Source organism: Coregonus lavaretus (assembly GCF_964263955.1).
Source record: "Coregonus lavaretus genome assembly, contig: HAP1_SCAFFOLD_1457, whole genome shotgun sequence".
Classification (NCBI taxonomy): Eukaryota; Metazoa; Chordata; class Actinopteri; order Salmoniformes; family Salmonidae; genus Coregonus; species Coregonus lavaretus.
The window spans coordinates 28315-42245 of NW_028157725.1; the positions used below are offsets into that span (position 1 = coordinate 28315).

A 13931-nucleotide genomic window follows, 5' to 3' on the forward strand; every position below is an offset into this window, starting at 1 on the left:
CTAGGCTACTTCTGACCAGATCTAAAGTAGTGCACTACATAGGGAATAGGGTGGAGATTGGAGATTTGCTCACTGGCATTAGAATGAAGATTTCCATACAAGAGTTACTGTCTCTGTCCCAAATCTCTCACTGTTCCCTGCGTAGTGCACTAGGCTTATTTTGACAAGATCTAAAGTAGTCTTCTAGATTTTACATGTTTTCTCCCTGTCATTAGAAAATGACAATATGGTAATGACTTTAGTGGTTTCCTCCCCCTTTGTTTTTTTTGGTTGTGTGTTATGTGTGTTATTGTGTTAGGTTTTCCCCCTGTGTTCCTAATGGAAAATTAACAATGAATCACAAACAAATTATATTCCAGTTGTGTTTAGACAACTTCATGGCTGACATCCCCCAGAATTTTACCTGATGTTTTATTTATTATTTATTTTTATTTAACCTTTATTTAACCAGGTAAACCAGTTGAGAACAAGTTCTCATTTACAACTGCGACCTGGCCAAGATAAAGCATAGCAGTGCGATAAAAACAACAACACAGAGTTACATATGGGGTAAAACAAAACAAAGTCAAAAATACAACAGAAATAAATATATATACAGTGTGTGCAAATGTAGCAAGTTATGGAGGTAAGGCAATAAATAGGCCATAGTGCAAAATAATTACAATTAGTATTAACACTGGAATGATAGATGTGCAAGAGATGATGTGCAAATAGAGATACTGGGGTACAAATGAGCAAAATAAATAACAATATAGGGATGAGGTAGTTGGGTGGGCTAATTTCAGATGGGCTGTGTACAGGTGCAGTGATCGGTAAGGTGCTCTGACAACTGATGCTTAAAGTTATTGAGGGAGATAAGAGTCTCCAGCTTCAGAGATTTTTGCAATTCGTTCCAGTCATTGGCAGCAGAGAACTGGAAGGAATGGCGGCCAAAGGAGGTGTTGGCTTTGGGGATGACCAGTGAGATATACCTTCTGGAACGTATACTACATACTATGTTCTCTCTCTCAAACCATACACATTTATGTCATTTAGCGGACGCTCTTATCCAGAGCAACTTACCGTTAGTGCATGTATATATATATACATGACTGTATGTAGCTTTGGATAAAAGCGTCCGCTAAATGGCATATTATATTATTATTATTAGGGGTGTAACGATTCGTTTTAACAACGATTCGATTTGTATCACGATTCGTGGCTGTCGATACGATTCAAGGACGATATTGGTTCATTTAGAACGATACGATCCGAAACGATTCAGTGACATGAAATCGATTCAGTAACCTTTTAGCCAAAAATTCAACCAGTGTGACTGAAATAAATACCTGGATACTGGACAGTGCAGGTGAAGTTTCCTAGATTCCTGTTTCTTGTAATGGAATCAGGTATCAATTAATTATAAATATAAATAAACAAGTAAATAACAATGAATGGCAAATGCATTCACATTTTATTTGAATAAAGTGCAAATAACACTTTAGGTTGAATTAACAGGAAGTTAAAATTGTCTGATCTCATTTTCAATATTCAATACATTTTCAATAAAAGTACAGTAAGTTCAACCAACATTTCAACAGTAGGTTTACCTGCTACTTCTTCTTTTGTTTTTCAACATAAAAATATTACAATATTAATATCAAAAATAAAGTGCAACTAACATTTCTTCAGGTTGAATTAACAGTAGGTTTACCTGCTACTTCTGCTTTTGTTTTTCAACATTACAATACAAATACAATATTAATATCAAAAATAAAGTGCAACCAACATTTCTTCAGGTTGAATGAGCAGTGGATGAACCTGCTACTACTCTCATTTTAATAAACAAACAATATTCAACAAAAGATCAAGTGTAACCTACTAGGCTACTCTTCAATGACTACAGAATTTTTTTCAAAAATATCAACTGATCAACATGATCTGGCTGCAGAACATTTCTCTGTGCGTTGACTATGTCGCCAGCAGTACTAAAAACTCGTTCTGCTGGCACACTGGTGCCTGGAATGCACAGGTACAGTTTAGCAAGGGTGGAAAGTACAGGTAGCTCTTTCTCCTGAGATCTCCACCACTTCATGGCATTTTCAGTCAAAGGCAACGCATCTTTTGCTCGGTACTTTAACACCTCTGCTCTGGCTGTCTCGCTTGTGGATTTTCTTTCTCTTTGGGTGAAGGAATCGCCAAACAGCGCATCTAAGGCTTTCTTCTTACAAGGAGGTGACTCATTTGGAGCTACAATATAAGAAATATATTTCAAAATATAGTCATGTTTCTCATTAATACAAAACAACAACAACCTTTTATTGGTATCACATGAAACACACCTGTGGTCTCTTCATTGAATCCTGACAGCTTTGTGCTTGAGCTTCCCTCGTCTTCCTCCTGATTTCCCATTGCTTGCATCTATTGATGTAAGAATGTGTGAACTGTTCAAATTTCTGCTCTGTAATACTGCACACATAAATTTAGAGGAAGATAAAGAACAGATGAGATTTGAGAGAGGACAAATGAAAGGGGAGAAGAGAAAAGAGCAGAGGAAAGGGAAGAGTTACCTGGTGGGACACTTCTGCCTCAAAAACCAGTTTTGTGTAGACCTGTTCTCTGTCCTCTTTTTCCAGGTAGGGCAGTTCTTTAAATCGCGGGTCCAACGCTGATGCTGTTTAAAGAACAAGAATATTGCATTCATTGCATTATTAAATTAAGTTGACCTGAAATTGCAAGTGATGACCACCTCCTCATACACAAAATAGTCAGAAGATTAAACTTTAGTATGTTTAAAAGAAATGTGGCACAGTGATGATGTAAAGCCATCATGAACTAAGAATTGTATTGCAGATATCTTGTTTACTTTTCCATATGAAAAAACAACTCAAATTCAAACTTGAAAACGCAAAGGTGTGGCATTTTACAAATTAATACAGTCTAATAACCTAAAATATTAACCAAGTTGATTTTAATTAAGACTCCAAATTAATTACCTATGTTGAGAGCATCTTGGGTGCCTCTGTAGCGTGTGGAGAGGTCACTGGCCATCACCCTCTTAATCTCTGCAACCAGGGTTGAGTCGTCTTCGCATGGCTGTAGGTGTTTCAGCAGTTTTGCTTGAAGAGGAGCAATTACAGAGAGAGTTGGCTGGTCTTCTTCACACATCACATTGGTTGCCATTTTGACAGGACCCATCAACTGAACAATGTCATCCATGTTGGCAATATCACTCTCACTCAGCGTGCCTACATCTGTGACCCCCTTTCGTAGATCCTTGGACATCAGAGTTGCCATTATAGTTGGCTGTTGTTCCAAAAAACGTTCAAGCATTTCGAATGAACTGTTCCATCTGGTGATTATGTCTTGGATCAGTTTATGTATTGGTAAATCCATCAGAGTTTGTTTTTCCTGTAGGGCGTGACATGCAATCTGGCTGCGGTGAAAATATCCAACAATTTTTCGCACTTTCCCCAACAACCTGGAAGCACGGTCCACCCCCAAACCCTTCTGCGAGGCAAGGTTGAGTGTATGTGCAAAGCAGGTAATGTGTGGACTGAACTGGGCTTCTGCACCGGCCACAATCATATTCCTGGCGTTATCTGTGACGATGGCAGGATTCTTGTCGTAGATTTTCCACTCCATGCAGGCTTCACGCAGTAACGCGCCAATATTTTTACCAGTATGGGCTTCATTTAAAACTCCGGTTAGCAGAACAAAGGTCTTCATTTTCCACTCCGGATCAATGTGATGAGAGGTAATTGTCACATACCCTTGATTTGAACATGACGTCCAGCCATCTGTCGTTATCGCTACTCGTTCAGCTTGAGAAAGCGACAGCTTCACATCATTCTTAGTACTTTCGTACAATGCAGGAATAACCTTTTCTGAGAAGTGTGGTCGGCTTGGTATTGTGTACCTTGGCTCCAATGTTTGAATCATTTCACGGAATCCCGGATTTTCAACCACACTGTAGGGTCGCATGTCTTTGCAGATAAACTTGCCAATTGTTGCCGTGATGTTTTTCGCCCGAGCTGAGTTTTGGCCTAGTCTCTGACTAAACATGTAGGCGAGACCTGAGGCTTCTGCAGAGTTGACTTTACCTTTCGCTGCTGTAGCAGCGGGAACGCTGCAAGAGGTGCCTGGACGGTCGGTGTGGTGTGAAATCCCATGGCGCCTTAGTAGGTGGTTGGAGAGATTTGTCGTGTTGCCGTTGTACTTTACTTGACCTTTACATATCCTACAAACAGCGAGCGACTTATTTAGAACATCTCCGTCTTTGCAAAAGGCAAAGTGTTTCCACACACTGGACCGCAATGGTGGCTTGATAATTTCTCGCTCTTCGGCTTCTCCTCTTTCGTCCGCCATGCTATGTTTGGTTGTCTTTGCGCCTTTGCGCTGCTGTTGGCGCGATGACGTCACGGATAGGCAGACTGAATCGAGTAATGTTTAAAGCCTTTATCATTAAAAGTGCTAAGAAAAAACATCCACATAAAGTCTGACGTGCTTAAATCCAATGGGTTATTTCATAGTATCGATACAATCGATTTATTACATTTTAAAACGATGTTAGATCGATATATGTTGTCCAAAAGGCCAACTCGCCGAGCACAGATCGATGTAGTTGGATCATAGGAATATAAATCGATACATCGATGTAGTAGATGGATCGTTACACCACTAACTACTTTGTATCCTTATCTCTCTCACTCTCCTCCTACACTACTCACTCTGCCCCTACTCAGATGGTAATGCGCCGTCGCAACCTTCGCTCTCTCTCTCCCGCTACTCTCTCCTCTTCCATCCTATCATCTCTTCCCTCTGCTCAATCCTTCTCCCTCCAATCTCCTGATTCTGCCTCCTCAATCCTCCTCTCCTCCCTTTCTGCATCCTTTGACTCTCTATGTCCCCTATCCTCCCGGCCGGCTCGGTCCTCCTGCTCCGTGGCTTGATGACTCATTGCGAGCTCACAGAACAGGGCTCCGGGCAGCCGAGCGGAAATGGAGGAAAACTAGACTCCCTGCGGACCTGGCATCTTTTCACTCCCTCCTCTCTACATTTTCTTCCTCTGTTTCTGCTGCTAAAGCCTCTTTCTACCACTCTAAATTCCAAGCATCTGCCTCTAACCCTAGGAAGCTCTTTGCCACCTTCTCCTCCCTGCTGAATCCTCCTCCCCTTCCCCCTCTCTGTGGATGACTTTGTCAACCATTTTGAAAAGAAGGTTGACGACATCCGATCCTCGTTTGTTAAGTCAAATGACACTGCTGGTCCTGCTCACACTGCCCTACCCTATGCTTTGACTTCTTTCTCCCCTCTCTCTCCAGATGAAGTCTTCCGACTTGTGACGGCCGGCCGCCCAACAACCTGCCCTATCACCTCCTCTCTTCTCCAGACCATCTCCGGTGACCTTCTCCCTTACCTCACCTCGTTCATCAACTCATCCTTGACCGCTGGCTATGTCCCTTCCGTCTTCAAGAGAGCGAGAGTTGCACCCCTTCTCAAAAAACCTACACTCGATCCCTCCAATGTCAACAACTACAGACCAGTCTCCCTTCTTTCTTTTCTCTCCAAAACTCTTGAGCGTGCCGTCTTTAGCCAACTCTCTTGCTATCTCTCTCAGAATTACCTTCTTGATCCAAACCAGTCAGGTTTTAAGACTGGTCATTCAACTGAAACTGCTCTTCTCTGTGTCACGGAGGCTCTCCGAACTGCTAAAGCTAACTCTCTCTCCTCTGCTCTTGTCCTTCTAGACCTGTCTGCTGCCTTTGATACTGTGAACCATCAGATCCTCCTCTCCACCCTCTCCGAGTTGGGCATCTCCGGCGCGGCTCACTCTTGGATTGCGTCCTACCTGACCGGTCGCTCCTACCAAGTGGCATGGCGAGAATCTGTCTCCGCACCACGTGCTCTCACCACTGGTGTCCCCCAGGGCTCAGTTCTAGGCCCTCTCCTATTCTCGCTATACACCAAGTCACTTGGCTCTGTGATATCCTCACATGGCCTCTCCTATCATTGCTACGCAGACGACACACAACTTATCTTCTCCTTTATCCCTTCTGATAAACGGGTGGCGAATTGCATCTCTGCATGTCTGGCAGACATATCAGTATGGATGACGGATCACCACCTCAAGCTGAACCTTGGCAAGACGGAGCTGCTCTTCCTCCCGGGGAAGGACTGCCCGTTCCATGATCTTGCCATCACGGTTGACAACTCTGTTGTGTCCTCCTCCCAGAGTGCGAAGAGCCTTGGCGTGACCCTGGACAACACCCTATCGTTCTCCGCTAACATCAAGGCGGTGACCCGATCCTGTAGGTTCATGCGTTTTTCTTTTGCAGTGGTTTGTGCGTTTAAATGCAGTGGGAATAGACTGACAACACGAAGGCTACCGTGCAAGCGCTATAGCGGTTATTAGGCCTACCGTATGAGGTGATTGCAAACTCCAAGAACAAATCGCGTAACATCCAATTGACCCGAAATAGTGAATCTACCCAAGCCAGGGCCGCCGCCGCATTCCGCGGCCCAGCTGTCAAACATTCAACAACTCAGAATTGGCTTGCTTTCAAAACTAAGTTCTGGGCAATGGATAGTCTCGCTGCTATGGTACAAATGCATCTATAAAATAAAAACAAAAGACTGCACTAAACTGTCCTTGTTGTCTGTTTCAGATAGGCCTATAGAGTGCCCTTTACATCTACGCCTAATTTAGGCTTTAACATACCATGTCATTCGTTGACAATAACAACAATGTATTGTCTTTCATCAGCGAAAAGGTTAGGGGCAGGCAACAAAACATGTATATATTTTGAGACTAAGATCCAGAGAATTGTGAATGCGCACGTTACGTGTTTACGCGAATGTGGATAGCGAATATATCCAACAAAGAGAACATCCTATTGGCTATAAATCACCTATCTGTCCCTAGATGTCTCAGTCGGTATATATTAGCAGCATATATCTTTGCTCTTAATACCCAGTTTATCTTTTGACACTTACCGACTTTGAACGGGTGAAACGCGTTTTTTATTGGCCGGAATCTCTTTCCATTCCCAAAAATCACACGGTTTAACAATACTTCGAAGACGCTGTTTTTCAGGAGGAGTTGGGATGCCAATAACCTCGGTTGTTTTTCCATGTCTTCACCAATAAGTCACCGCACTAGGTGACTTAGAGAGCGTATCAATGTTATCTTAATCTAAGCATTTCTTTAGTAATTTATCGGGTTACTGAGACCCATTCTCTACACAAGGAAACAATGTTGCTGTTTTCGACTGCCACAATTGGATAGCGGATTCTCCATTCACCAAAAGGGGACGGGCTGAAATTACGCTTGACGTCACGACGTATTCCAATTTTGGTGCTAGAGAAAGAGGCTTTGAGATGAGCTTGTTCAGAGAGCAAATATTTCAATAAAATTAAATGTAATTAATATGATTGTAGGCCTATGTGTATATTTGTAAAATAAATACAATTAAATAAGTGTTATGTATTTTAAAAACGTCAGAATGACACTCAAACGGACCATTATTATTTAACTTTCATGTTAGGCCTACTACTTCTGTTACTACTTCTGTCCAATAGAGATAGATAGAGGACTCTAGTGGCCAAAAGCCTGATCGTTTTAGCATGGGCAGCACCATTGAGGACTTTCACCATTTTGAAGTAGTGAACTGGATGGGACTTCCTAGGGGTTAAGGAAGGATCACAGAATTCCATCCAGGTCACCAAGAGGGATCAGCCAATGAATTATACTTGTGAGCAAACATTCCATAACTACAGGTGGCAGTAAATCGCCAACCTTGGCATTATATCTGTTCCAACAACACACTCCAGGTGGCAGTATGCACCCTTTCAGTTTGTTTACCAACTCATAAAAGTAGTAGTTGAAGAAAATGGACTACTTCAAAATGGAGATGGCCTTAATGGCAGTGCCCGTGCTCTCACAGACGCCATAATGGGACAGATACAATGATGCCATGTCTATCTAAGTCTATGTTCTATCCAGCACTTATAGTCCTGGATTTTGTGCCATAGGTGGACAAAAAATGAGTTTTATTTTGACATGAGGTAAGCGTAGAGGAAGTGGGTCTACAACAGACCCACGTTTGTAAAGTCTGTTCAATAATATTATCCTGTAGATATTTTGTCTCAAATTACCCCTCTCATAATGACCAACCGCCCTGCCCACCGGCACATTAAGTTTAAATGGAATTGTATTTAACTTCTGGCTTCCCACGGACTGTTGTTGTGCAACCGAGTACATTTGAAAGCAACGCTAGTGTGTGTACTGTAAATACAGCTGCGTTGCTAAAAGTAACTAGTACATTGGGTGCAGTAGGTCTTTAGACTCTCCTGGAGGTGGTTTGTAAATCTTCCCTAGCGTGAGGTCATTTTTTTCTTATTTCTCTGGACTCTCGTTTGAGGTCAAGCAGGTCATAAACAGTTTCTCTGTATTGTAAAATTATGCTTTTGTTAATTCCATGAAGTTTGGACGTTGAAAGGGATTGAATGCATTTCTCACAAAATGTATTGCTGCAAAGCAGATCAATCTATGTGCTAGTTAGTCACTGCAGTAGATCATTCAAGAAAACAACGTCTTCAATGGCCAGTACTGTATAATCAATGATCTCACTAACCAAGCATCATTGGTTTAATTGGAACACAACACATCTCTGTTATGTAGCGGCTGTGTGAGCAATGACAGCTTTGTCAGAGTCCCATTACAATGAACTGGGAGTCTGTAGTTGTACATAGTGAAGCATTGAGGATGAGTAGAATGCCGTCTTGGAGTGATGTCATAATGGGGTCATAAGAAGATAGAATCCTCTTGCCATTAGGCCAGAATCTTAGGTGGGAGAACATTCAGAGAGAAGGTTAGTTGGAGAAAGTCATCATATTGGTAAGTAATGTTTCTAAAATTGTTCCTAAAGTTATGGTGAATCTACTATAATGGAGAGGACGGTTTTAGGCAAATGTGATAGAATTTCATATCACTTTGCGTAGCCTACTGCGAGTATCAAATTCCTGTCTTATGTTTAAATGAATATTTTCATGGTTAAATATTGGTATGCATTCATTTATCTAAACTGATTACTGTATACTCTAGATTACCGAACCTGAGAGTGATTTCTGATGAGATTGAATTGATTAGTACTGTCTTAAAACACATTTAACAGCATAGTGTACTATACTATAAACATTTTTGAAAAGATTTACACAAAATCTATAGTATAAAGAGAAGTTTGCATAATTGGTTGGTCACAGCTTGTTTAGTTTGGATACAGGGCTGTTTTATGGTGAGATGCAAAATAATGTGTTAGAGGCACTAGAAATGTAGGCATTGATGAAAGGCACCGCATAGGGTAAAAGGCTTTAATAGTAGTTTGAATGGCTATAGGGACACTGAGAGGTCATGTTTATTGGACATACTGTCATTATAATCACAGGATGCATAGCCGCGGGAAGTAGTTGTCACGATCGTCGGGAACAGAGGAGGACCAAGGCACAGCGTGGAATGCGAACATATTTATTAATTGATGATCACACGAACAAAAACAAAACGTGACGTCCCTGGTTACATTCACAAACCAACATGGAAAAGAAAACCACACCAAATGAATGCCTAACGGCTACCTAAGTATGACTCCCAATCAGAGCCAACGAGCTACAGCCGTCTCTGATTGGGAGCCACCCTGGCCAACATAGATATACAAAACCAGAACAAACACAAATGAAAACTCACACCCTGGCTCAACATACTAGAGTACTTATTTTCCACCATAATTTGCAAATAAATTCATTAAAAATCCTACAATGTGATTTTCTAGATTTTTTTTTCTCAATTTGTCTGTCATAGTTGACGTGTACCTATGATGAAAATTACAGGCCTCTCTCATCTTTTTAAGTGGGAGAACTTGCACAATTGGTGGCTGACTAAATACTTTTTTCCCCCACTGTAAATGTAAATTCTGTCAATTTGGAATTTACGTTAAGGTCAAATTAATCTTTGGCAATTGGGTAAAAAATTAATGTGGAACTGTTAAAAGTGATTTGCTTAATTTCTTTTGATGCCGATGCTGTCTTTAGGTTGTTTAAGGATTTGTTTTCCATTAGCAGCATCCTGTAGGTTTCTAACATTTAGGAACTCTTTTAGAGCTCATTCGTATTGGAAGTGCACAGTATTGGTCAGGGCGACTTGCATGTTGAGGTGGGCCTGCTAAGGAAGGAGGTGGGCCTGCTGAAGCAATTGGCCTGTATGGGGGAGATGAGATGGATAGAGAGACAGTCTCTGGAGATGAATAGAGAGATGGTGTTGAAGGAAGTGGAGAGGGACTGTCACGATCGCCAATAAAGTAGGACCAAAGCGCAGCGTTGGGAGTGAACATGATGACTTTAATGTGAAATAACGACAAAACAAAACACGATCCGTAACGTCCTCAGTACACCGACTGAACATAGAACAAAAACCCACAACTAACACAAGAAAACCTACATCTTAAATATGGCTCCCAATCAGAGATAACGAGCCGACAGCTGACACTCGTTACCTCCGATTGGGAGTCATTGAATACAAACAAGGAAACACAACCACAACCTAGAAATAGACACAACAGAACTCCCCACCTAGAAATAAACGTGACAGACATGCAACCATAAAACATCACCCAAAACCCAACAAAACAACATACACCCTGGCTCAAATACACAAGTCCTGGAGCCAGAGTGTGACAGTACCCCCCCCTAAAGGTGCGAACTCCGGGCGCACCAGCATACAGTCTAGGGGAGGGTCTGGGTGGGCGTCTGTCCACGGTGGCGGTTCTGCCCCTGGTCGTGGTCCCCATCCCACCTTAGTCACCACCCGCTTCCCTAGCCTCCTCCACATTACCACCCCCCAACTACACCCCACTGGGTTAAGGGGCGGCACCGGACTAAGGGGCAGCACCGGACTACGGGGAAGTACCGGACTAAGGGGCAGTACCGGACTAAGGGGCAGTACCAGGCTGAATGGCGGATACTGGCTGGACGGCTCTGGTGGCTCCTGGCTGGTCGGCTCTGGCGGATCCTGGCTGGACGGCTCTGGCGGATCCCGGCTGGACGGCTCTGGCGGATCCCGGCTGGACGGCTCTGGCGGATCCCGGCTGGACGGCTCTGGCGGATCCCGGCTGGACGGCTCTGGCGGATCCCGGCTGGACGGCTCTGGCGGATCCCGGCTGGACGGCTCTGGCGGATCCTGGCTGGACGGCTCATGGCTGGCTGATGGATCTGGCTGCTCATGGCTGGCTGACGGATCTGGCTGCTCATGGCTGGCTGACGGATCTGGCTGCTCATGGCTGGCTGACGGATCTGGCTGCTCATGGCTGGCTGACGGATCTGGCTGCTCATGGCTGGCTGACGGATCTGGCTGCTCATGGCCGGCTGACGGATCTGGCTGCTCATGGCTGGACGGCTCTGGCGGATCCTGGCTGGCGGAAGGCTCTGGCTGATCCTGTCTGGCGGAAGGCTCTGGCTGATCCTGTCTGGCGGAAGGCTCTGGCTGATCCCGTCTGGCGGAAGGCTCTGGCTGATCCCGTCTGGCGGAAGGCTCTGGCTGATCCTGTCTGGCGGACGGCTCTGGCTGGACAGGGCTGACGACGCACCCCGTAGGCTCGGGGCGTTGAGCAGGGACAGGCAGAACCGCACTGGGGACACACACCCCTGGCCCTACACGGGGATCAGGAACGGGCCGGACCGGACTGGAAACACCCCCCAGTACCTCTCGCCGTGCCTCCACACTTTCCATCCCCTTCGTAACCAGTGGCCCCCTTAAACTGGCGGCCATATCTGCCAACCTCTTGCACTCCTCCGGGCCGTACACCTTCTGCCCCGACGTCGTGAGCCCCCCCCTAAAAATGTTCTGGGGGTCTCTCCTCTCGGTGGACCAGGCCTCCATAGTCCTCTCCCAACCTTCACTCTTCTGGCTCCACCACCCGTTATCCAACTGCTGCTTGGTCTCGTTGTGGTGGGTTTTTTTGTCACGATCGCCAATAAAGTAGGACCAAAGCGCAGCGTTGGGAGTGAACATGATGACTTTAATGTGAAATAACGACAAAACAAAACACGATCCGTAACGTCCTCAGTACACCGACTGAACATAGAACAAAAACCCACAACTAACACAAGAAAACCTACATCTTAAATATGGCTCCCAATCAGAGATAACGAGCCGACAGCTGACACTCGTTACCTCCGATTGGGAGTCATTGAATACAAACAAGGAAACACAACCACAACCTAGAAATAGACACAACAGAACTCCCCACCTAGAAATAAACGTGACAGACATGCAACCATAAAACATCACCCAAAACCCAACAAAACAACATACACCCTGGCTCAAATACACAAGTCCTGGAGCCAGAGTGTGACAGGGACAGACTTGAGAGGATGAAGAGGGAGGAGAAGAAGGAGCATGCAAAAATAAATCAGATGAAGGATGAAGAGTTGCTGTTGATGGATATTAGAATGAGGGAAAGGGAGAGAGAGATGGAGGAGGAAAGGAGGAGGTTAATGGAGAAATCTGAGAGGCAAAAGGTAGAGAAACAGATGGCGCTCCAGAAGAAAAGACAGGAGGAGAGAGACAAGTGGGAGATATCTGAAAAGAAGAGAGTGGAGGAATGGAAAGAGTTTTACTGGAAGGAAGAAGAAAACCGAAAGGAAGATGCATGGATGAAAGCAGAGAGGAAGGCAAAGAGAAAGGTGGAAGAAGCAAATAGAAAGGTGGAAGAAGCAAAGAGAAAGATGGAAGAAGCAAAGAGAAAGGTGGAAGAAGCAAAGAGAATGATAGAAGAAGCAAAGAGAACGGTGAAAGAAGCAAAGAGAAAGGTGGAAGAAGCAAAGAGAAAGGTGGAAGAAGCAAAGAGAAAGGTGGAAGAAGCAAAGAAAAAGATGGGAGAAGAACAACAGATGCTGAAAAAGCAAGCCAGGCTAACGGAGACCCTGAGCGATAGAAAAAGAAGAGACGGGGAAGAGAGAAAGGAAGTTGAAAATAAGTGTGTGAAGGAAGCAAGGGAAGGAGACAGGAGAGAGCTCCTGAAAGAAAAGAGACTAAGTGCAGAAGAAAATATGACACACATGGAGAAACAAATGAGAGAGCTGGAGGTCAAAGGTAAAAAGGAGAGGGAATAGACAGAGAATAAAGTGGGATATGTGAGGTTAGCTTCAACACCTTAACTTATACTGTCTGTTTCCCAACTCCCTCTCTCCCAGATTCCTCCATCTTCTCAGCTGGTGCTGAGGTCAAACAGACCCAGTGCAAAGGTCATCTTAGTTTACAGTTCTTTTGTACATTGAAAGTGTTATACAACTGCACACATGGAGTGTGGTATTAACATCCTCCATTTTCCTTTGTCTTGTCAGATGTCTCCATGGTTACTGCAACTGAGTCAAAGACTCTGAACCCTCAGAAGGACCAGCCAGCAAAGTGCAAAGGTAAAGACCAGGGCCCGGTTTCCTGATAGCGATGGAACTTAAGCTTACTAGTGTTTTAACCATGCATCGTTTTTATAATGGCCGAAGATGTCACATGCGTTTCCCAAAACACCACGCAGAGAGAACGTTCACTAAGTGCGTCATTGGAGTAGGTCTCGATACTGATCGAAAGAAAGGCAGGGCTGCTCTCTGATCAGATTTCTCCATTTAAATCTTACCTTAACATTATAATTATTCCACAATACTGATGACGGATCAGCTCCTAGAGAGCCATTACCACCTTATGGCTGCAAATATTGATGCGGCTTATTCTAATGCTTACCCTATAATAATGCACTAAATCACAGATTCATCTGGCCCATCAGTGCGCACATGTTGTTACACATCATGAAATATATTGAGGTAAAAATTACAGACAGTGTAGCCTACAAATAGAAGTAAATTGACTGAACATGAAATTGATTTCAATATGATTGAAACATAGG

General features: G+C 43.9%; 2 protein-coding genes and 1 long non-coding RNA gene across 3 annotated transcripts in view; 2 read left to right on the forward strand and 1 right to left on the reverse strand.

The window, feature by feature from the left end:
* Positions 1 to 13931, forward strand: part of LOC311124989 (tripartite motif-containing protein 16-like) — an 84745-nt gene that overhangs the window by 24077 nt on the left and 46737 nt on the right. The gene's annotated exons all lie outside the window — the stretch shown is intronic.
* LOC311124992 (E3 SUMO-protein ligase ZBED1-like) lies at positions 1951 to 3276 on the reverse strand (the record flags this gene model as incomplete). Its single annotated transcript, XM_084199080.1, has 5 exons — positions 1951 to 1998; positions 2108 to 2229; positions 2322 to 2400; positions 2550 to 2653; positions 2976 to 3276. The coding sequence occupies 5 exons, from the start codon at positions 3274 to 3276 to the stop codon at positions 1951 to 1953; spliced, it is 654 nt and encodes a 217-aa protein (XP_084055206.1).
* On the forward strand, positions 13084 to 13446 carry LOC311124991. The gene is made up of 3 exons (XR_014612826.1): positions 13084 to 13123; positions 13225 to 13275; positions 13375 to 13446. It is a non-coding gene; the product is annotated as an uncharacterized lncRNA (long non-coding RNA).